The sequence below is a fragment of the Lissotriton vulgaris genome, chromosome 8, assembly GCF_964263255.1.
Source record: "Lissotriton vulgaris chromosome 8, aLisVul1.2, whole genome shotgun sequence".
NCBI classification, from domain to species: Eukaryota; Metazoa; Chordata; class Amphibia; order Caudata; family Salamandridae; genus Lissotriton; species Lissotriton vulgaris.
In genome coordinates, this window is record NC_141696.1 from 206,996,761 (window position 1) to 207,021,439 (window position 24,679).

Genomic DNA, 24,679 nt, shown 5'->3' on the forward strand with positions numbered 1-24,679 from the left:
TGGAATTGTTCCCTGTTGTGGTGGCTGTTACATTGTGGGGTCGGGACTTGGCCAACAAAAAGGTGCTTTTTCGCATTGACAATATGGCTGTGGTGCAAGTGATCAATAAACAGTCTGCTAAGGACCCTCAAATCCTAAAACTCCTTCGAGTATTTGTGCTGGGATGTCTGAAATGTGATATTTGCTTTCGGGCCCTGCATGTTCCTGGAGTGGACAATGACATTGCGGATGCTTTGTCTCATTCACAGTGGGAGAGATTCCGTGGGCTTGGTTTGGAGGCAGACGAGGAGCCGACTCCCATGCCGGAGCATCTGTGGACGGTAGGCAACACAGGGTTGTTCAATTGGTTCTAGGCTCCCTGGTTCCTTCCACTAAATTGGCGTATGAGTTGGCCTGGAACGAGTTTTTGGCGTCGGGAGCTTGTAAGAGAGAGATTGCTTGGCAGAGGTCTGAAGATGTGGTTCAGTTCATTTTGCGTCTCATGGACAGGGGTTTAACCAGAGTTACCATTGCTGGCAAGCTGGCAGGTGTTTCATTCATGGGAAAGTTGTTATGGGGCTATGCTCCGTCGGCTGGGGAGTTGGGTAGGAGAATGTTGGAAGGGTGGTCCCGGGAGCGGGGCTGTGCTCGGGCCCTTTGGTCCCCTTTATCCTGGCAAAAACTGTTCCATGTTATTTCTGTGTTGCCAGTTGTATGTACAGATCGAGTAGAAGTTTGTCTGTTTGCCACATTGATGGTGTGGATGTTTTTTGGTGCGTTCCGGGTGTCTGAGCTGTTGGGAAATAAAGTTTCTTGAGGTCTCCTGTGGGGGGAGGTTCAGTTGTCGGTTAGGGGAGTCCATGTTTGGCTCTCTCATTCGAAGACGGATCAGAGGAGTTCTGGCAAAGGGGTTTGGTTGGAGGCGGTTTCCCCTCCGGAGACGTGCCCTTTACGTTGGGCTCATTGCTGGAAGGAGCTGTCGGGTGGGGTTCTGGAACACCCGGTTTTTCGTCATATGAATGGTTCCTTGGTGTCTAACTATCAATTGTGCATGGTACTGCGAAAAGCGCTGCGTCATATTGGCTTAGATGATACTCTGTATGGTACACACTCATTTAGGATTGGGGCGGCCACTGAGGCTTTTAATAGGGGTTGGTCGAGGGAAGATATCATGGGCCTGGGGCGCTGGACTTCAAACTGCTTTCAGCGCTATGTCAGGAGCGAATCTAGTGGAGCGCTTGCGTCTTCTTCTGTTTTGCCTGTCTAATACTGTTTTCTTTTTCAGGTTCCGTGGCTGGTCCTCGCGCTGCTTTTCTAACGGTGTGGATCGTGGGCCATTCGTTCATTAAACGGGCGCAAGTTCAAGCTCGCCAGAGTTATTTTGGAGCATTGTTAGGATTTAATAACCGCTTATTTAATATTGTGTGGAAGGGTAAAGGGGGCATGTTGTGGAAAGAATTGATCCCTGCTCTCAATTCCTGGATGGTAGGTGGGGTTTGTCCTGATGTGCTGGTTCTCCATCTGGGTGAGAACGATTTGGGTTCAGTGAAGGGCGTTGTTCTCCTTCGGGCGATGAAAAAAGATCTTTCTTTGATACACAAGCAGTGGTCTGGGTGTCATGTTTTATGGACCGAGTTGGTCCCCAGGAGGGTCTGGAGGAATGCTGTGAAGCCGAAGGCGATCGATAAATCACGTAGAAAACTTAATTTGGAAGTTTCTAGGTTTTGTAGAGACTTGGGTTTTGGGCGTATTGTTCACAGTGATATTAAGTATGATGCGGTGGAATTTTTTAGAGGCGATGGTGTTCATTTGTCCAGGATGGGGATGGATCTGTACCTCCTTGAGTTGCGCGAGGTTTTGTCTCGTTGTTTGACGGTTCAGCATTTTTTACGTGAATAGTGCGTTGGTTAGTTTTTCTGCTGTTTTTCCTTTTCCCCCTTCCTCCCCCTGGGTTTTCCCCCATTTTGTGATATTTGGTTGGGGGGCAGAAAGGTGGGGATCTTTCCCTTCTCGGTCTTTCTCCCCACTGCTTTCTGGGTGGCGGTTTATTCTGTAATTGTCAGTTTTTGGGCCAGAATTGGACCCGTTAGTTGTGAAGTTGGATTTTGTTGGGGGAAGTTTTATACAGGTTGAGGTGGTGTTTGGAGAATATGGGTCGGGGGATCTGGATCAGTTTGGTTTGTAATTGGGGTTTGGAATTATGATTTGGGTAATGTGATGTTATAATGTTGTTGGGGTTTTGGTATGGTTTATTATGTATTTGGGTATGTACGGGTGGGGGCGGGTGTGATGGAGGGTGAGGGGTGGGGGCGGGGTTTGGGGCTTTGAAAATATAACAAAGTTGGTATGGTTTTAGATTGTTAGGCTGTTGCCGAGGTTGTGTTATTTGTAAATGTGCACCTGTTCCAATAAAGCGGCCTTTTTCACACTCTATTGGTTTCATGGTCTGCTCACTCTCCCCCACCCCTCTCTCCCAAGGGGGGCTAGGGGGAGGGCAGCCGACCCCTGGGAGGTCTCCTCCCCCGGGCGGTTTGGGAGATCTGGATGGGGCCCTCCTTCTAGCAGTTTCCATTTGGGCTTCTTTTGGGCTATTTTTGGTTGGATTGGGAGCCCAGCCTATAAATGGGCGGGGCTCCTTTCCTCGGGCACCATTTTGGGCTTAGGTGACCTGGTGGCCGGTTGTTTCCTTAGCTAGTTTTTGTCCCTCCCTCCCTCCCTTAATTTCTGGGCTCTTACGTTTTCTGCTTTTCTTTTTCTTTTATTATTTATTTGGCGGCTGGTTGTAACAGGTGGACATAGGGATTTTTGCTATGTTTATTCTGTCGCTTGGGACAGGTGCGTGGCGGTTTATTCTGTAATTGTCAGTTTTTGGGCCAGGATTGGACCCGTTAGTTGTGAAGTTGGATTTTGTTGGGGGAAGTTTTATACAGGTTGAGGTGGTGTTCGGAGAATATGGGTCGGGGGATCTGGATCAGTTTGGTTTGTAATTGGGGTTTGGGATTATGATTTGGGTAATGTGATGTTATAATGTTGTTGGGGTTTTGGTATGGTTTATTATGTGTTTGGGTATGTACGGGTGGGGGCGGGTGTGATGGAGGGTGAGGGGTGGGGGCGGGATTTGGGGATTTGCAAAATGTAACAAACAAAGTTGGTATGGTTTTAGATTGTTAGGCTGTTGCCGAGGTTGTGTTATTTGTAAATGTGCACCTGTTCCAATAAAGCGGCCTTTTTCACACTCTATTGGTTTCATGGTCTGCTCACTCTCCCCCACCCCTCTCTCCCAAACTCTTAAGTGTGCGCATCCACAAGATCTTTTCCACACAAGTTGGACTCATTCATTCATGGAGGCCCACTCTATAGGATAAAAGTGCTGCAGTAGACCATAGCCGGTGCCAGAACATGAGCATTCTTAGCATAATTTAATGAGCAATTCTTTTCTGGCCTAGATCTAAGTAAAGTGGAATCGGCTGGGTGGACACCGGAAGATTCAGCAGGGAGTTAAAAAAATGTGTTCAATTACTGGCAGTTCACTAGAATTTGAACAACCCAACAGCTCTGCACCATATAAAACTGCACCTAGAGCTTTGAATTTATAAATCTCTAGCGCCGGTGTCATCTTTCTGGATATAGTTTTCCGATGGATTTTCATTATATTTCTTGTTGAATCAGGGATAGCTGCACTCTTTTCAGCTGTGGGACCCAACTCATGTCTGTGTAAGTTTGATGCCCAGATAATCACTAATTCTAGGGGGGCGCCACCCCCACACTGCCATCTCTTACATTTAGTCTTTAGTCTAGGTGAAAAAAGCATACATTTTGTTTTGGAGCTATTTAGCTCCAACCCCCATTCCAGGCAAAATGCCTGAAAGTCATTCCGCAACTGTTGGAGCTCCTGCGGCGACTTAGATATGAGATGAGTGTCATCCACAAAGCAGAGTGCAGGGACCCATCGCCCTCCTATTTTCGGAGCGTCACATCTATCCCTGCTCAAAAAATGTATAACATCATTAATGAATAGGGTGGGCGCTAATACACACCCCTGTCTAACTCCTTTACCAATGTGAATCATCTCCGTTAGATCCCCATTATCCAACCACCTCACTTGTGCCTGGGTGTTCGCATGAAGCCTTTTTAAGATATTCAGAAGGGGAGCCGGAAACCCATATCTTCTAGGACTTCACACAGTTTTAATCTCAGGACCATATTAAAAGTGGCTCAGAGATCAACAAAGACAACATACAAATTGCCATTAGGTATAGTCCCTTCCCTCCAAAAGATACACATGAAACGGAAGTTTGATCTAGGGTGCTCACTTGTGCCCTAAAATCGGCCTGCCACTATGAAATAATATTCTCCTCGCAGATCCAATCTTGGAGATGGGCAAGCACCTGTTTGCAGAGAATTTTCTGCAAAGAATCTATGAGGCTGATGGGCTTGTAGTTCACTGGAAGTGCTCGATCCTCCTTCTTAAAGATGGTAACTATTTCTGCCAACTTCCATGATTGGGGAATTTCCATCCGAGGTACACCAGACAATAGGGGCTCTAGGATCAGCAGCAAATGAAGGTGGGTGGTGGGGCAGGTGGGAGCAAGCTGCATCACGAGGGACATATGTGTCGTCACCTCTGCCTATACCACATGCGGGTGGACAACAGGCACCAGTGCTCCCTTCTCCCTGCTCGTCCTCTGGCTCCTGCCAGTGCTCAGCGGCTCACTCACTGGGCTGAGTGTCACCGTTGGGTCCTGGTCCCTGGTGATGACGGTGGAGTATCCTAATCAGAGTCAGAGCCCAAAACAACCAAACGCGATCTGGTAACATGGCCGGCAGCAAGGCGGCAGAGCGGCTGCAGTCCAGGCATGTGGAGTGATCTCCTGCAGTGGGTGGAGCTAGGCATTCCATTGCTCTGCTCAGAACCCCAGGGCCAGTGCAATTGAATGTCAGCATGTAATTCAAAGACTGCATAGTCTAAAATCCACCTCAGGCCTCTTTAATTCACTACCAAACACTCACTGCCACTTTATCTCAGTCTTGCAGGCCATGTTCCTGTTTTATTCCTTTATCACAGGTTTACTGTCTTTTGCTTTCTCCATCTTTCTGCTTTGTTTTTTCCTTTCTTGCTCTAGGTGAATGTCTGATTCAGATAATTAAGTGACCTCATCGACATCCACTGGCTCAAATTAAGCACTAGAGATATGCTTAAATTAAAAGCCAGCCTAGAAGGTAGCCACCGGCGCGGAGCTAGCGCCTAGCTCCAGTTCGACTGTTTCTATGGAAAAAGTGGATCCTAAATTAAGTAAAAGTCTACCTGCTCTTTCCTCTACTTGATCAAATAATTGCGGAAATGTACGCTTTCTGAGCATGCTACTGTAAATTACAGTGGAGATACGCATAGTTTAGTAGATTTTGATTAGTGGGCTTAAAGAATGACCTCTACGGAGGGCCCCATGGCTGAAACATGTCGACCCTATGATCACAAACAACCATGCTAGGTTGAATTCTCTGAGTATGGTGGTGTGATTGGGTTTAACCCTGACCCTTTGGTGTACCAATATAATTGTTTACCAACACACCAGGGAGTTAGTTTTATCCTCACCAACACTTTCTTTCTTACGCTCTCTCTCCACACCTGGCTCATCACAGGTTTTAGTATACCTCGAGTTCCAAACAATCAAAACATCCCTGAGCTCCTCACTCTCAGTGAGGGGGTTGTAGCCCGCAGTGCCACCAGGTTTGCAGTGCGAGGAGGTTCCCTATGATGAAGCATGTCACCCACGGGTGTGTGAGAATTTGTCCTATAAAAACATATTCCCCCCTACATTCATTTCACTCTTTTTTTGTCTTGACCCATGGTGGCCTTTGTGTGCTATTAAAGAATAACCCCCCCCCTCCATGTTTTACATTACAGACAATATGTGTATTTCCTGGGGTTTTCTATAATCCTCTGAATAAATTGGTGGAAAATTGGATATGTATTATCCTTAAACATTTTGATTCGCTAGGGCCAATAAACCATTTCAATTTTTGTATTCATGCCAAAAATCATTTTTTTCAGGGCAGATCATCAAGGAATTTCTGTCTGCGTATAAAGGGTATCTAATGATCATTGTAGTCTTAGCTGTTTGCAAAGGTGGCAAAAGAATACTCAGCAGATAGAAGATGGACCAACTTGGTTAAAAAGTGTCATAACAGGCATGCACCCACTCTGGCATCATACTTTTTGTTTTAAACATGTTTTCATTATAATCGGTACAAAAGCAGGCACAATAAGAGAGTTTCCACTTTAGAACCAATGCAATACCAGTGAAGGTTGAACAATTACCTGCAATACTTAGTGAATGATAAACTAACTTAAACAACGAAAGATTATACAAAATGGTTCTGTGGCAGCAGGTAACTATATCAATATTTCTCTAATGATAGAGATCCCCCAACCCACACACATGACACAAAGAGGGAGGCAGGTGAGGATGGGGCACGTAAGGGCGGCAAAGAACACTAGGGGGTGGAGGTGGGGAAAGGAAGAGACGCAGCGACCCCAATTCTCCATCAGAGACACGCAAAGACTCACCCAGGAACACGCATCCATCTAGATCCAGATGTCCGGCTAGCACCCCCTGCAGCACCCGAAAAGTTCTGCAGGGGGGGCCTCCGGCCCTGGATTCGGATAGCAGGCTGAGAACCATCCTCTGACATCATACTTAATGGGGATATGTGCATTTGTAGCCATTATAATCACCACTGACATTGAAGCCCATTTAGGAATATGTAAGGTACTCACAATCTCAACCAGCGGCTGAGGGTAGTCTAAAGCCAGCCATTTCCTTCATAATAAACTTTTGATTGATGGAGTTGAAATCTTTTGATAATCACTATTTCCTATCGTACATAAAATGCATGTTGTGTTTTATAGTTTAGCTCTGTAAGCCTGTGATAAAACTCTACCTTTGACCTTTTTTTCTTCTATGTGATCACAGAACTCATTGGTGACTGCCATTATCCTGATACCATATGGAAGGGTTACTTCACATGTGCTGTGGGCCTGATTGCAAATGAATCTGTTTGTAAGGGTTGTATTATGGAACGAGTCTCTTAACCACGCATGCCTTAACCATGCAATTTAACAACAACCGCGTCTTCACCCTGCATGCCTTTGCAACAAATTTTGTTGTAAAGGCATGATTGGTAAAGGTTAATGCCTGGTAAAGATCACACCCCAGCCCCCCAACCCTGAGCCCTAAAACCCAGTCCGGCAATCTACTTACCCAAGCCCTGAAAACTACCCTGACCCCCTACCCTTAGCCCTAAAACCTGGCCTCAAGGCCACAAAAACGATCCCAACCCCAGCGCCCCACCATGAAGCCAAAAACTGGTCACCAGCTGTGAAAAATGCCCTTTTCGTCCCCTCCTAAGCCCTAAAACTCGGCCCCCATCCATAAAAACTACCGTGACTCTAGCCACCCGCCCTGAACGCTAAAACCAGCCCACAGCCCTAAAAACGACCCCTCCCCACCCCCAGCCCTACCTACTAAGCCGCGTCCCGGTCCTTCCTGTCCCGATCCTTCCTGTTCCTCCCCCCGCCCATCCGCTCTGCATCTAGAGCGCTGACTGCCTCAACCATGCATATGAGAGGTTAAAGCAAGCATTGTTCTGCTTGCATTGACATGGCATCCGTGGTTAGGCCCGTGTTGTAAATGCTGTTTCCTGTTTGTAACAAAATTCAAGCTTCGAACTCCGACCTTTTGGATTATCCGCCCATATTCTTTTCCTGCTTAGAGCTTTTATTGTGGGCACCAAAGAGTTACATTAAATTGTGCTACAAAGTCTTTGATATATGCAGGCATGAGCATGGAGATAATTTAAACTATTCTTTTTTTTTATAGATCTTTAATACCTCCTTATTCGAGCCACCGCCTGAGGGATATGAGAATATTACGAATATAGTGCCACCTTACAATGCCTTTTCAGCGCAAGGTGAACCAGAGGTAAATATAAAAGCAACAAGCATTTCTACTGACTTCAAGATCAGATTTTATCAATGTTGCTTCTAATATATGGGAAAAACCATTTTGTATTGATGTTATTTCTTAAATAATCCACACATGGCAAGATATTGGAATTGACAATTATATGAAAGGTCTCCAGAAGTATTGCAATTGTCTGATGCTCACTTTTCATTTAATCGTTATATCTGCCTACGAGATTTTGTGATGGACAGAACTAATACCCGTATGCTAAAACCCCAGCTCTACCTGAAAATGGGAATAAAAATTAAGATCAAGGAAAAATTCCTAAAACTCCGGTTGGGGGTTGTCCCCTTCAATCAATTTATGCCACCTTGGGAAAAGGGAAAGGGAGGAGTCCAGCCTTGTCTTTTATGCGGCAGCAGTGTTGAAGACGCAATTCACGTCATTTGCACCTGTAATAAGCTAAAAGATATAAGGATCACCCTGCTAAAGCCAGCGTCCAAACAGTATGGAGTCAGATCGTGCAGACAAGCGGTAATGCTGTGTGTCAACCCTGAGCTGGTCCAGCTAAATTGCCGGCTAATTAAATACCTTGACATAACTGCAAAAAGACTGAGACACCGGACTGAGCGGCCCAACGACTATTTCTAGAACTGACATAATCATTACAAGAACGGACACAATCGAAACAATACTTACAGTCAATACGACTAACATGCAGAATGTTTGAATAATTTGTGCACTTTCTTTAACGTGTTGTGAAATTTTACAAATCATTCTAATTATCGTTGCTGATAAAAAGTTGGGAATTTTTATAATTATTTTATCAAAAACTGTAAGATATTTTACTCTTTTGTGTATGCAATGGTTTTGAATAATCAAGCATAATAAATAAACTAAACTAAACCAAATACCCATTAGTAGCGAAGAGAAAAAAACAAGCATTTGCAATGCAATAGGTCTCGCATTAGGAAAGTTTGAGCTATTGGTATTGTAAATGACCATTATTTTATTTATGTGTTGGTTTTAAAAATAGCTAAATTAATAGCTTTGTCATTTACAATGCCAATAGTTTTAACTTTCGCAAATATGACATCTACAGCATTTGTAATGCAATATGTGTTGTATTTACGTGACTTAGATGTATTGATAATAACAATGTCTTTAAACATTTTTTAATAATTATTACTTAAATAAAAGTTATTGTCATTTATAATGGCAATAGCTTAAACTTTTGTAAATAACTTTTGTGAAGATTATGTTCAGTGTATTTTATTGTGACGAAAATCCAAGAACAGAAGTGAAATATTAACATCTTTTTGGGACATTTGTAATAAAGCTTGAAACATTGGGAGAACATATTTGAACCAGTTGTTGTTAAATGGTTGCACAGATTGATGCTGTGGTGGCGCGGAGTGATGTGGTGGCGACGAGTGATGCTGTGGTAGCGCATAGTGATGTTGCCGTGCCCCTGAGTGATTCTGTGGTGGTGCTGAGTGATGCTGTGGTGATGCGATAGATAGATAAAGTGAGTGCGATAGATAGAGTGCGGGCGATAGATAGATAGATAGATAGATAGAGGGAGGGCGATGGATAGATAGAGGGAGGGCGATAGTTAGAGTGAGGGCATAGGGTACTGCCCCTAGAGTACCCTATTCCTGCTACAAGCAGCTCACAGCATTAATGACACATGAGCTGTACTGCAAAAAGTGTACATTTGTGGTCCCTGAGGATCAGTTTTTGCCTCTTTACTCTAAGACAGCAAAAGTGAGAAAGAGGGAGAAATAAATAGAGATAGAAAATGTGAGAGAGAAATTAGAGGAAGAGGGGAGAGAAAGAGACAGAGAGGGAAGCATGACAGAGTGCAGAAAACAATGTAAGAGAGTGAGAAAGAAAAATAAGGCAAGCAGAGAAAGATAGGATATGAAAATAGAAGAAATAAATGAGGATAAAAAGATAGAGAAAGGGGCAAAAGAAAGGCGGTGAAGGAAAAAGATACATGAGAAGAAAATGAAAGGAAGAAAAAACGAAACTGTGAAATGAATGAATAAAAGGAGAAGAAGAAAAAAGAATGACAGAGAAAGGCATAAAGAGACTGTTAGACCTTTCTGCATCGGGGGGTGTTCTAACCATCATTATTTATTTTTGTCCCCCTTAGCCTCCCAGTGTTTCTATTTTTATTTTTATGTCCACCAGGATTTTTCAGTGCTGTCAGGGGGCTAGGTGTTCCTTGACTATGACGCCATTTTCCCTTCATACTCTGTGAGGCCTAGTTAGCTCCTGGAAAATCTAGGGACACTCATGAACCTAAAATGGTGTCCACCAACTGCCATAACGGACATCCCAGGAGGACAGACCCATAGGCTAACATGAGGAAGGTTCCAGAAACATCTAGTGGCTTCCAGAGGTCTCAGGCCACTCTATAAAAGGCCAGTGACCAGCAGCCATTTTGTGCAGTCTCAGGAGTGACCAGTGAGGAGAGAGGCGACTTGAGGAGGAGAATTGCGCACCAGAGGTGACAAGATCGACCTGTGGGGCCGGCTGTCGCTCTATTGGGAAGTGCCCCCTTTCAGGCTGACCAAACCCCACTGTCACGTCATCCATTTACAGTGACCAGAGACTCTGTGGCAAGTTATAAATCAATGCGACTCCATGAAGTGAGGCTCTCGAGTGACCTGACCGCCCCGCCCTGTAGGCTGTGTGCAGAGCAGGTGAATTTGGACCAAGTGTCGCGTTGACTGGCCCAGGAATCTGGGGGCAGGGAATAAGGCCAGCCGCCACTGCAGTGCTCGAGACCGCTAAATACCTTGAGGAGGAAAGCGACAGAAGCAGCTGTTGATCCTACCTGCAAGAGACGCCAAGTCGATCCCTGACGCGAGATCAGACAGGAAGGAAGAGCCCAGCTGACCCGTGTTGTGGACGGAAGGAGTCGTCGCGGTGGGAGAGGCGGAGTCTGGTTTCAGGAAAGACCCGGCGGCGTCAGAGGAGGTGCGCCTGAGGCGGAGTCTGGGTTCAGGAAGGACGCGGCGGCGTCAGAGGAGGTGCGCCTGAGGCGGAGTAAGCTGTTCTGAAGAGGCGGAGCTTTGGCCTGAGGGAACGCGGAAGGAGATAGGAGCGCCGCCACAGACTCGCCGGAGGAGCAACGCGGACTGGAGGAAGCCTTTTCTTTTTCCCCCCGTCGCCGACTCCCACAGAGCCCTCCTCGTCGGCGCTGGAACGAGTCAACTGAGCGCGTGGGCAACCCAAGCCGGTTTGCCCCTTCAGACGAAGTAAGCAGGGGAGAGCTGTGGGGAAGCGGGAGGCGGCACAGTCGGTGTTCAGTGTTCCCTGAATCGCCGGCAGAGAGAGTAACTTTCTATTGACACCCCGTTTTGGAACTGGAACTTCAGAAACTTGATTTGAAACCCTCAGAGAGTACACCAAGATATTGGGGGAGTTAGGAGGGAAAACAAAGCACCAAGTACACGAGCCTTAGGTAAGGGTGTTGGAAGCTGGGCTACAGGGTGTTAGTAGCCACCGGAGTTCACCCTGAAAACCCCACCAGGCAGTTAACCTCTATGAGTCAGACCATCACCAATAGGGGTAGAGTAAGGGAGTAATCACAAGGAAGCATAATTAATTTACCTTGTCCTCTTCTAGCTATATATTTGGCTGCGAGCTGTGTGAGGAACGCTGCTGGGGGTAGAAATCTGTCAAGCTTGTCTTGGACCCTGAGTGCAGATGGGTAATGTGTAGAGTGGCGCATTGAACCTACAAAGTGAATTTTCCCTTCTGTAATAACTAATTGAAGAAGCAATGCTGATGTAACTGACGTTGATTTACCTCAAACGTAATGTACCTTTGATTAATTTGCACTGACTTTAGAAAAGTATTGAAGATTGTGAATTGTATATGAATTCTTATGCTGAATTAAATGTAGATTGCTTTTGACTAAGAAAAGAACAAAGAGAAAGTTTTATAAAAGGTACTGGTATTTTTCTAAACTGGTGTAGTTTCTTTTATTTTTAGTGGTAAGACATTGGGATACTTTGAGTGGGTTCTGTAAGCACTTAACCAACGCCTTGGAGTTTAGCTGTTCCCCCTACTGTGCCAGGCTACCCTATGTAGTCTAGGATACCCTAGGTCTAACATAATTGGTGTTTCAGCGGTGGGATTACGGATTTGTGCTTACACTCACTTAATAGTAACGCAGTGCTTACCACGGGCCTACACCTGGAGTTTTCTCCCTGCGGCCCTCCTAATCTGAATTTTGTTTTTTCTAAATTTATTTCTGGTGGTGGGTGGAGGTTGACCCCAGGTCACTTTTTGGTTTTCTCCTGTGTGAAAAGTTTATTCTCTAGTGAAAATGGAGGTAAATGTGGAAGAGCTGGAAAACTATACCGTGACCCAACTCAAGGAATGGTGTCAGCAGCAAGGTGTATTTTTTAAAAAAGGTGCCAGGAAAGGCAAGCTGCTGACAAGCAAACGGGCATGGGTGGAGGCTCATTCCGGGGAGGAACCAGACCCAGAGGGGAGTGACAGGGACACTGTCCTTGAGACTGCGATGTTGTACCAGGCTGGGGGGGGGGAATCTACTGACATGTCCCAGGACACCTTCCAGGGTGGGCAGCAGCGTCTCGGAGAGGGGTTTGACCGACGCCGAGCTAGAAGATAGGAGGGAGGAGAGAAGAATGAGGTTGGAACTAGCTAGGATGGATATGGAAAGGGAGGACAAGAGGTTAGCCCATGAGCGAACCATTAAAGAAATGGACCTACAAGCTCTAAACCTAAGGTCTTCCAATTCCGATAATGGTGGCAGCGAAACCAAGGTGAACACCAGAGAACCCAGACCCTATTTACCCAAAGATGTCATGGCTAGCTACGCACCAAGTGATGATATTGCAAAATGGCTAGCCGCCTATGTGGTCTCATTGAGGGCCCATGGGATCTTGGAAGCCCACTGGGGGTGTGGGTTGTATAAATACATGCCACCTGCTGGCAGGGATACCTTGTTGGCCCTGGAGCAGCGTGAGCAAACCCACTACCCTACTATGAAGGTGGCGCTGATAAGGAAGTTTGGGCTAACCCCTGAGAAGTATAGGCAGAAGTTCAGGGGTAGCCACAAACTAGGCACGCAGAATTGGGTGGACTTTTTGGATTACGCCAGGAAGGCCTTGGAGGGTTGGGTGAAAGGCAGCGAGGTAGGGGACTATGAAGGTTTATATGACCTCATACTCAAGGAACACCTACTCGAGAAATGTTTTCCCGAGCTGCGACAGCATCTGGTGGACAGCAAGCTGACCAGCCCCAGGAAGCTTGCTGAGGAGGCGGACATCTGGGCTAGTACCCGGGTGTCATCAAAGGGGACTGGAGGGTATTCTCAGAAGTCTGGACAGGGCGCCCCCCAGAAGAAAGAGGGCGGAGATAATAAGAGGGAGTTCTCAAAAGGTCCACAAAATACTTCACAAGGAAGGGGCAGAGGATTCATCCCCAAGGGTAACCCCCCCTCGCAACCCTAATCCTGGCCCAAGCCAGCAGCCAAGGGTTGTTCATTGTTTCGAGTGTGGTGGTGTGGGACACTATAAAGGAGACGTGAGATGCCCAAAAAGACCACCCCCTCCCACTGGAGGAAAAGCCCCGGGAATAACTAGTGTAGTGCTCGGGGAGGAGATGCCTTTGGGTAACGGAGGGGAGCGGGCGGGTGTCACTTTAGTGTCCCTGGGTGATAAGGAGATGGTACCAAAGACCCAACTGCCCTCTAATACTACCAAGTATGAGCAGTGGGTCACCATCAACGGCCGTAGAGGGGAGGCTCTGAGAGACACAGGAGCCAGTATGACTATGGTAAGGAGTCAACTGGTGTCTCCAGAGCAGGTCATCCCAGATGTACTCCATCCCGCCGTGATGGCTGACGGCAGATTGGGCCACTATCCTATGGCCGAGGTTCCCTTTGAGTGGGGAGGGGTTGCAGGCCCACTTTGAGTTGCCGTAAGCCCTGCCGTGCCTGTTGACTGCCTGTTAGGAAATGATATGGAGCACAATGCTTGGAGGGGGGTGGAATACCAGACTCATTCTGAGATGGTGGGACCCCCTAACTGGGCCTGCGTCAGCACAAGGTCCGCGACCACCCGGAGGGGGAGTTCACTTACGCTGGAGCCTGGAACAATGGCCCAGCCGCCTGCCAGAGAAGAGAAGGACAGGAGGCCGGAGGACCCTGCCTCGACATCTCCACCTCGTGAGACGGACAGGCCACCTGCAGAGGTGGATCTGGAGTCCACAGGGGAGAATGTTGCTTCCTTGGAGAACCTACCCATCCCTACTGAATGGCATGTGGAGGGAGGTCCTTCCAGGGAAGAGTTCTGCAAAGCTCAGAAGGAGTGTCCTACTCTTGAGGGGCTGCGGCAACAGGCCAAAGCCCAGGCAGCAGGGAACATTGTAGGGACCTACCAGATTTACTGGGAGGATGGACTCCTCTACAGTGAGCCCAAGGCACTCGGACATGGCTCATCCCGGGCCTTGGTGGTCCCTCAATGCTTTAGAGCCTTTCTTTTGGAACTGGCTCATGAGATACCATTGGCAGGACACCTGGGACAGGACAAGACCTTTGCCCGGCTTGTTCCCCACTTTTACTGGCCTCGGATGAGAGTGGCGTCTGATACATATTGTCGGACGTGTGTGTCTTGCCAAGCCAGTGGGAAAACAGGGGTGAAGCTAAAAGCTCCCCTGGAACCACTACCTGTCGTTAGCACCCCCTTTGAAAGGGTGGGCATCGACATTGTAGGGCCATTAGATCCACCAACTTCAGCTGGTCACCGGTTCATCCTGGTTTTAGTGGATCATGCCACACGGTACCCAGAGGCAATTCCTCTGAGGACCATCACTGCACCCGCAGTGGCAAGTGCCCTGATGGGGATCTTCACCCGAGTGGGTTTCCCCAAGGAGGTTGTGTCCGACAGGGGGACCAACTTCCTTTCAGCATATATGCGGGCTATGTGGAAGGAGTGTGGTGTTACCTATCGGTTTACCACCCCTTACCACCCACAAACCAATGGTCTTGTGGAAAGGTTTAATAAAACCTTGAAAGGTATGATAAGAAGTCTGCCTGAGAGCCTGCGGAGGAAATGGGACGTCCTCCTACCCTGTCTCTTGTTTTCCTACAGGGAAGTGCCACAGAAGGGAGTGGGCTTCAGCCCCTTCGAACTTCTGTATGGGCACCCTGTACGGGGTCCTCTCAGCCTGGTGAAGGACGGATGGGCAAAGACTCCCAGGAAGCTTCCCCAGGACGTGGTGAGCTACATGCTGGCCTTCCGGAGCCAAATGGCCAAGTTGTGGAAGCAAGCTTCTGACAACTTGGAAGCCAGCCAAGCAGTTATGAAGGAGTGGTATGACCAAAATGCTCACCCAGTGGAACTGGAGCCTGGACAAAAAGTGTGGGTGATGGAACCTGGAGAGCTAAATGCCCTCCAGGATCGTTGGACAGGCCCCTTTGAGGTATTGGAGAAAAAGGGTAAAGCCACTTACTTTGTGGATCTTAAGACCCCGAGACAGCCCCACCGGGTGCTGCATGCCAATCGCCTCAAGCCACACCATGAGAGACCCGAGGTTGTCTTAATGATGGTGACCGATGGAGCAGAGGAAGAGGAAAGCGAACCTCTCCCTGATCTTCTCTCGTCTCAAGAAAAGGATGGGTCGGTAAAGGGAGTGATTCTCTCACCATCCCTGACTCCTGAACAGCAGAGAGATTGCCGCCAGATCCTGGAGCAATTTTCTTCTCTGTTCTCCCTTGTCCCGGGTAGGACCCACCTGTGTACCCATGACGTGGACACAGGAGACAGCCCACCTGTGAAGTCTAAGATCTACCGGCTGTCGGACAAGGTGAAGGCCAGCATCAAGGGTGAAGTCGCTAAGATGCTGGAGCTAGGAGTGATTGAACCTTCTAGTAGCCCTTGGTCTAGTCCGGTGGTTTTGGTACCAAAAGCTGCCCCGCCGGGCACCACACCTGAATTGAGATTCTGTGTGGACTACCGAGGCCTAAATTCAGTAACCAAGACAGATGCTCATCCCATCCCAAGGGTGGATGAACTTATCGACCGGCTGGGAGCTGCCCAATACTTGAGTACCTTTGACCTAACTTCAGGGTACTGGCAGATTTCCCTTACTGAGGGGGCAAAGGAAAGGTCAGCCTTCTCTACACCTCAGGGACACTACCAGTTCTGTGTGATGCCCTTTGGGCTCAAGAACGCCCCTGCCACTTTTCAGCGGCTGGTGAACAAGGTCCTTTCTGGTATGGAAGCTTTTTCTGCTGCTTACCTGGATGACATTGCTGTCTTCAGTAGTAGCTGGGGGGACCATTTGCAACATTTGCAAGGAGTTCTTCATGCCCTGCAACAGGCTGGCTTGACAATCAAAGCCAGCAAGTGTCAGATCGGGCAGGGGTCGGTGGTGTACCTAGGCCACTTGGTGGGCAGAGGGTCGGTGCAGCCCCTCCAGGCAAAGATTGAGGCTATCATAGCCTGGGAGCCCCCCAAGACTCAAACTGAGGTCCGAGCCTTCCTGGGCCTCACTGGATACTACCGTCGCTTCGTGAAGGGGTATGGCACCATTGTGGCACCCCTCACTGAACTTACCTCCAAGAAACAACCCCGGCGGGTAGTCTGGACGGAGGCTTGCCAGCGAGCCTTCATGACCTTGAAGCAAGCATTGTGTACTGCTCCAATACTCAAGGCCCCTGATTTTGCTAGAGAATTCATTGTCCAAACAGATGCGTCAGAACATGGCATTGGGGCAGTGTTATCGCAACTAAATGATGAGGGCTTGGATCAACCCATGGTTTTCCTGTCTAGGAGACTACTCCCCAGGGAACAGAGGTGGAGTACCATTGAGCGAGAAGCCTTTGCGGTGGTTTGGGCTCTGAAGAAGCTGCGGCCATACTTGTTTGGCTCGCACTTCCTGGTTCAGACTGACCACCGCCCCCTTCGTTGGCTGATGCAAATGAAGGGGGAGAATCCCAAGTTGTTAAGGTGGTCCATCTCCCTACAGGGAATGGACTTTCGGGTGGAACATCGGCCTGGAATGGACCATGCCAACGCAGACGGTCTATCTAGGTATTTCCGCCTTAGTGATGAGAACTCCCAAGGGATTGGGTAGCTCTCCCCACTTTCAGCTGGGGGGGACGCGTGTTAGACCTGTCTGCATCGGGGGGTGTTCTAACCATCATTATTTATTTTTGTCCCCCTTAGCCTCCCAGTGTTTCTATTTTTATTTTTATGTCCACCAGGATTTTTCAGTGCTGTTAGGGGGCTAGGTGTTCCTTGACTATGACGCCATTTTCCCTTCATTCTCTGTGAGGCCTAGTTAGCTCCTGGAAAATCTAGGGACACTCATGAACCTAAAATGGTGTCCACCAACTGCCATAACGGACATCCCAGGAGGACAGACCCATAGGCTAACATGAGGAAGGTTCCAGAAACATCTAGTGGCTTCCAGAGGTCTCAGGCCACTCTATAAAAGGCCAGTGACCAGCAGCCATTTTGTGCAGTCTCAGGAGTGACCAGTGAGGAGAGAGGCGACTTGAGGAGGAGGATTGCGCACCAGTGGTGACAAGATCGACCTGTGGGGCCGGCTGTCGCTCTATTGGGAAGTGCCCCCTTTCAGGCTGACCAAACCCCACTGTCACGTCATCCATTTACAGTGACCAGAGACTCTGTGGCAAGTTATAAATCAATGCGACTCCATGAAGTGAGGCTCTCGAGTGACCTGACCGCCCCGCCCTATAGGCCGTGTGCAGAGCAGGTGAATTTGGACCAAGTGTCGCGTTGACTGGCCCGGGAATCTGGGGGCAGGGAATAAGGCCAGCCGCCACTGCAGCGCTCGAGACCGCTAAATACCTTGAGGAGGAAAGCGGCAGAAGCAGCTGTTGATCCTACCTGCAAGAGACGCCAAGTCGATCCCTGACGCGAGATCAGACGGGAAGGAAGAGCCCAGCTGACCCGTGTTGTGGACGGAAGGAGTCGTCGCGGTGGGAGAGGCAGAGTCTGCTTTCAGGAAAGACCCGGCGGCGTCAGAGGAGGTGCGCCTGAGGCGGAGTCTGGGTTCAGGAAGGACGCGGCGGCGTCAGAGGAGGTGCGCCTGAGGCGGAGTAAGCTGTTCTGAAGAGGCAGAGCTTTGGCCTGAGGGAACGTGGAAGGAGGTAGGAGCACCGCCACAGACTCGCTGGAGGAGCAACGCGGACTGGAGGAAGCCTTTTCTTTTTCCCCCCGTCGCCGACTCCCACAGAGCCCTCCTCGTCGGCGCTGGAACGAGTCAACTGAGCGCGTGGGCAACCCAAGCCGGTTTGCCCCTTCAGACGAAGTAAGCAGGGGAGAGCTGTGGGGAAGTGGGAGGCGGCACAGTCGGTGTTCAGTGTTCCCTGAATCGCCGGCAGAGAGAGTAACTTTCTATTGACATCCCGTTTTGGAACTGGAACTTCAGAAACTTTATTTGAAACCCTCAGAGAGTACACCAAGATATTGGGGGAGTTAGGAGGGAAAACGAAGCACCAAGTACACGAGCCTTAGGTAAGGGTGTTGGAAGCTGGGCTACAGGGTGTTAGTAGCCACCGGAGTTCACCCTGAAAACCCCACCAGGCAGTTAACCTCTATGGGCCCGATTCACAGAATGAACTTAAGACTCAATCATAAACTTACTACTGTTTTTTATTCACAGATTGCACTTACTACTTTTGGTATTCACAGAATGAACTTACTACTTTTGGCATTCACAGAATGCACTTACTACTTTTGGTATTCACAGAATGAACTTACTCATTTCGGTATTCACAGAAGTTAGGACTCCTAACTTTAGGACTCCTAAATGCCTTCTGTGAATACCGAAAGTCTTAAAATTAGGATTTTTCTCAATTTAGTAGTAGTAAAGTTAGGACTCCTAACTTTACTACTACTAAATTGAGAAAAATCGTAATTTTAGGACTTTCGGTATTCACAGAAGGCATTTAGGAGTCCTAAAGATAGGAGTCCTAACTTTACTACTACTAAATTGAGAAAAATCCTAGTGGACGGAAGGAGTCGTCGCGGTGGGAGAGGCGTAAGTAGTAAGTGCAATCTGTGAATACCAAAACAGTAGTAAGTTTAGGATTGAGTCTTAAGTTCATTCTGTGAATCGGGCCCTATGAGTCAGACCATCACCAATAGGGGTAGAGTAAGGGAGTAATCACAAGGAAGCATAATTAATTTACCTTGTCCTCTTCTAGCTATATATTTGGCTGCGAGCTGTGTGAGGAACGCTGCTGGGGGTAGAAATCTGTCAAGCTTGTCTTGGACCGTGAGTGCAGATGGGTAATGTACATGCCAGGTTTGTGTAGAGTGGCGCATTGAACCTACAAAGTGAATTTTCCCTTCTGTAATAACTAATTGAAGAAGCAATGCTGATGTAACTGACGTTGATTTACCTCAAACGTAATGTACCTTTGATTAATTTGCACTGACTTGAGAAAAGTATTGAAGATTGTGAATTGTATATGAATTCTTATGCTGAATTAAATGTAGATTGCTTTTGACTAAGAAAAGAACAAAGAGAAAGTTTTATAAAATGTACTGGTATTTTTCTAAACTGGTGTAGTGTCTTTTATTTTTAGTGGTAAGACATTGGGATACTTTGAGTGGGTTCTGTAAGCACTTAACCAACGCCTTGGAGTTTAGCTGTTCCCCCTACTGTGCCAGGCTACCCTATGTAGTCTAGGATACCCTAGGTCTAACATAGACAAATAAGGAAATCTGAATGGAGAAAGAGGAAAGAAGGCAAGAGAAAAAAAGACAACAAGAAAAGGATGGGGGAGTAAGGCAAGAAGAAAATGAGAGGTACAAAGGCAAAGAGAGAAGAAGTTAAAATAAAATGGGAAAGAAACAAAGAAGGAGATACATGGAGAAACGTACAAGAAATAAATACAAAAAAAGAGAAAAAATAGGAGGGGAGGAAAGATCAAGACCGAGAAAGATGATAAGGCTGAAAGAAAGGAGGGAAAGAAGAAGAGAAAAGGCAGGGAAAGAAGGGAATAGAGGCAGAAAGAAGTAGGACAAAAGAAAGAAAGTAGAGAAGGAAGAAACAGGTGATATGAAAGTAAAGTAAATGGAGTATGGAGAAAAAATGGGAACGAAAAAGAAAGAATGAAAGAACAAAGGAAAATAATATTTAGAAAGAAAGAAAAGAGAATTAGAAAGGAAGAACGATGCAGAGAAAAGGAGGAAAAATAAAGAGAATGAAAGAGAAAAAGAAAGAACCAGGGCTGGTGCACAGAGTTCCCTCTCAAAGTTTCAGTCAAATGCACGTAACTGGCTGGCTCCGTGCCCGGGACAGTATTAATTCATCTTTGAGGGCACTAGCGGAAAGCAGGGGCACCTTCCTTTAATGATAAACACCCCTTCAGTGAGGGGAGAATGCCTCTGCACAGACTTTCTTCTGGCTCTTTGTGAGGTTAGAGGTTGGACTTGAACGAGCAGTTGAGGCCATGTCTACTGGTCTGAGAGAAATCAGACTGTCCTGGCTGTAGCCTCTGGGCTCCTGTGGGGACCGTGAAGAAGGAGGAGGCCCGGCTACTGTTTGAGGGCACGTGTTCTACTGTCAAGAATGTAGATGCGAACCTCAGCAGCCCCCTAAGCATCTAGTGTGGACAGCACCGTGCTGGGGGTCACTCCACTAGGTGGAGAACCACACCGTGCAGGGGACGAGCCTCTTGTGCAGCCTTCATTGTTCCTATCCTACTGAACACATTCATACGAAATCACAATCATGCGAAATGTGATGTACACAGGAATACAAAATCATGTACACATCCAAACGAAATCTGATGTACACAGAAGTACTAATGTGCAGACCAAATGAGTTTGGGAGATCTCTCTCCACTGTATTTAAGGACAACCACATTCTTGACTGGGTTGTTGAGTCTGTGCACGTTACCCTGTGTGTAGCGAGATTGTCATGAGCTCAGAGCCACATTTTTCAGAAATCATGGTTACTTAGTGCTAGACCCCACTGTTGAATATCGCAACCCTTTAAAAGCAAAATTTGTGAAAATAAAGCGTGGTACAAAATCGTGGTTGGGGTTGGGAATATGCAAAAGGACACATCTGGAACACTCTGTCCTCCCCCTTTGTCTGGGATTGAGGCAGGAGATGTGTTTGTGTTCCCTGTCTCTCCAATAAAAACAACATACATGAAAAATACCATTTCTGCAGCTCTCCCAATAAATGTCATGTCAAGCTGGGATAATAAACAGTGTGTGTGTGTGTGGTGCCGGTGATGTGTGATGCTGTGCATGAGGTGCTGTTAGGATATGCGTCTGGGTTCGCCTGTGTGATGGTGATGTGCTTTGCATGCATTTCCTTATGTATGATGCGCGTTGTTGCTGGAGTGCTGCATGCGTATGTAATATGTGCGCTTTGTTGATGCGTTGTCTCTGCTGTGAATGCGTGCGCATGGATGATGCATGCGACTGCTGGGTGCATTTAATTGGTCATATATGTGCGTGGGGTGGTGCCGTTTTTTGTGTGCCGGGTCTTTGGTTTGTGCCCACAGTGTATGCTGTGGGCATGTTTTCTTTTATGTACGCATGATGTGTACGTTATGACAGAATGTGTGTCCTGTGTGTGCAAGCTGTGTTTGCAGCGCGCGTAGTAATGGTGTGTGCTTGTGAGTATGGGGTTGCTGATGTAGATACACTGCCCTGGTGGGGTGACAAGTGTATGTTTTCTCTCGTTGTGTGCATTGTGCTGGTAAGTCTAGTGCTAATGTGTTTTATCCCAAGCGTGTTGGTGCGTATGGTGTAAGTGGTGTGTATTTTCTGTATGTGCGTGTAAGATGTGTGTGTAGTGGAGCTTGTGTCTATGGTGAAGTACTCTTCTGCTAGTATTGTGCTTTGTGTGTTAATTAACCAGTGGGTGTGTTTGCATACTTGGGTGTGGTGATGGGTGAATGAGTAAATTGCTGCTGGTGTGTTTGTCGTGCTGTGTGCGCATGTGTTTGTGCTGCTGGTAATGTGTGTGGGGGAGGGGGAGGGGCATAGAAGCGAGGCGTGCAACCACTTTCTCCAGCAGATAACTGGAAGTCGTCCAGGGAACGATTTGCTTACAAACCCAGACAGGGAGATCATATTTTAGGGAAATTAAACAACTACATGGGATCCTCCCTCTGACTTGTTGCAGGTACAGCAGTATTTGCCATTATGTTTTATCAGAGTAACATCTTGAGCTGTAGAGCCCCATGTTCATGCATTCTAGTGTCGTGTTCTGACGAATGCAGGCTGGTAGTAAGGCTTCCTCCTTCATTGCTGGCTGTCGACCGAGTGTGATCAAAGAAAGTCCAAGACCCACAATAGGCGTTCTTGCACCTCTCGCAGTCAAAGTTTAAACAAGCTCTGGCACTGCGCGGAGGGGGGCGGGGGTGCGTTTCCCTTTGAACTACCACAGCCCGAAGCAGAGAAGGAGGCCACTGGATGGACGACAGGAAAGCTACTTTGTGATTGGGAATGAGAGGCAAAGATGACGTATCCCTCTGTAATTGGTCAGCCGCTCACACCTTCGGACTGATGACCTGGTGTGGATATGTTTGAGAAAGTTTCGTGAAAAACAGTTTTAGGTGGAGCTGTTAAAATTATGCAGAAAATAAACCTCAAAGGAGAGAAAAAATTAGCAATAGATCATAAATAATAACCGAGGCGACCTTATGCACATGTTGGCCGGCAAGTGTAGACCGAGGCGACCATAGGCACATTTTGTCCGTCAAGTGCAGGAAGAATTTGGTGCTAGGAACGTGCATAGGACAAAATTCATATCTTGTTGAAATAAAAAACACCTTCGACTGTCTGTGTTATGATTACAATGGTGAACCTTTCACAGGAAGTCACAATTGTATCCTCTGTACATCTCCTCTGCCTCGTGCTCTTGAACAACATAAGCACTTCAGCCCAGCCCACAATTCTGAAACAGCCTAATTTGCATCTCCTGCAGAGGTTGACACGGGTTTCGTGGCCGTACATGTGAACACTTAACTTCTCAAACTTAGGTTGATACTGTTTTATAGTGTATGTTAAAATAGTTCAACAAGCTAGAGTCATTTGTGATAATTACCACGCATGCCACAGGCATCGTATTTAAATATATACATTCTAACTTTCAGTGCGTGTTTTTTTTATTTTAAATTCTTGATATACCACTTCAATGCCCTGGGTCAAAGGGTGGTAGAACTATTCTCTCTGTAGTATAGTGTTACATGTGGAAATAAAACCATTTACACTACCAAAACGATTAACGGAGTAATACCGGAGGAAGTGGCATTAACAGGCACCTGCGCACATTCTGTTTTCCCAACACTTGCACACGTTATTCTTAGTAAAATTGTATTTGTAATGCAGGTGACAGATCAGTTATACAAATATCCATCAGTTCAGACATTGCCGTGCAACACACATGCTTGTAACTTTTATAACTTTACTTAGTGGACTCCATTTATTTTTGTATATTTTTCGTGGAGCGTGCCACCTTTGAAACCTAAAGCAGAATGAGCCAGACCAGGGAAAAAAAAGACTCCTTCTGCAAACTGTATACATGCACTGGGTTTTTTTGTGACCCAGAGTGAGCGGAACGACTATAGAGCAGTCTCCCACGCTACTGCATTGCTGGAATAACACGCAGCAGCACAATGTAAGGCGAGGCCAGGCTGAACCAGGAAAGGAGGTGGGGACTTTCAGGGCCGACCAGGTGAGCAACTCCCACTTCCTGCCCGCGAGCCGCCACTTCACCGCATATTATCAGGACTCATTGTTCCTGGGTGAGTGGGCCAAACCGATTCTATGCAAGCAAACCAAGAGTATGTATGGCTCGCACAGTGCACTACCTTATCACATGAAGCTTCGTAGTGTAAACGTAGTGTCCTAAAACGTGGAGCAGCATTGAAGGTCCCTGCATCGAACAGCAGGGAAGGGATCTTGGATAGGTCCGAGGGTGGGGTTTAGCTTGCCCGCATTGTTAAGGTGATACGAGCCTTTCTCTGTTTAATTATCTCAGGTTACTAAAAAGTCAGTTCATTAAATCGAAAAACAAAAAATGAATGGAACTAGAAAAGTCACAAAGAGAGAGAAAAATGCACAAAGAAGCGAGTCTAACAGGGGCAGAAAAAACACGGCCGCGAAATGAAAGTAAATAAACGCGGCCGCAAAATGAAAGCCTTTGATAAAGCAGGGGGCGGAGCGGATCCCTTTGAAGTGAAGCTGCTGGCGGCACCGCGCTGGGGAAGCAACAGATGGCTGGCTTTGATGTGGTGATGCGAGGCAGGCAGGCAGGCGGATAGAAGCGGTACACATGCACTTCTGGAAATCCGCATTTTTGAGAGCTTAGTTTAGCTCTTAGTTTCGCCGCAATAGTCTTGTACTATTCATTCCTTGCGGAATGGAATAGGACGAGACCTAAAAACAGGAAGTACTTACATGTGATAACTGCTGCTCAGTAGCATACCTAATTTTAACTCTTAAACATTTCTAAAAGCTATTCGACATCCTTATCACTATTTTTTACAGCTTCTTTTCTTTCTTCTATACTGTGCATTAAAAGTTTATAGCCAAAAGAGGATGTAGCAATGCGGAAAGCAGGGCTTGCTTCTACCACCAACAGGGCCACGCCGGGCCAAAACGGCAACTCCTGCAGCAGCGAGTGTGAGGCACACCCAATTTCCAAACCTGGTTGGAAAGCCTCACCAGCAGACAAGAGACA

At 47.2% G+C, this 24,679-nt stretch overlaps 1 protein-coding gene across 1 annotated transcript in view; it reads left to right on the plus strand.

The window, feature by feature from the left end:
* The window catches only part of LOC147696880 (N-acetylated-alpha-linked acidic dipeptidase 2-like), a 443,587-nt gene that overhangs the window by 225,048 nt on the left and 193,860 nt on the right, over positions 1-24,679 (plus strand). The window contains exon 5 of the mRNA XM_086936082.1: positions 7,860-7,961. Coding sequence (XP_086792208.1) covers positions 7,860-7,961 — 102 coding nt within the window. The remainder of the gene's footprint in view (positions 1-7,859; positions 7,962-24,679) is intronic.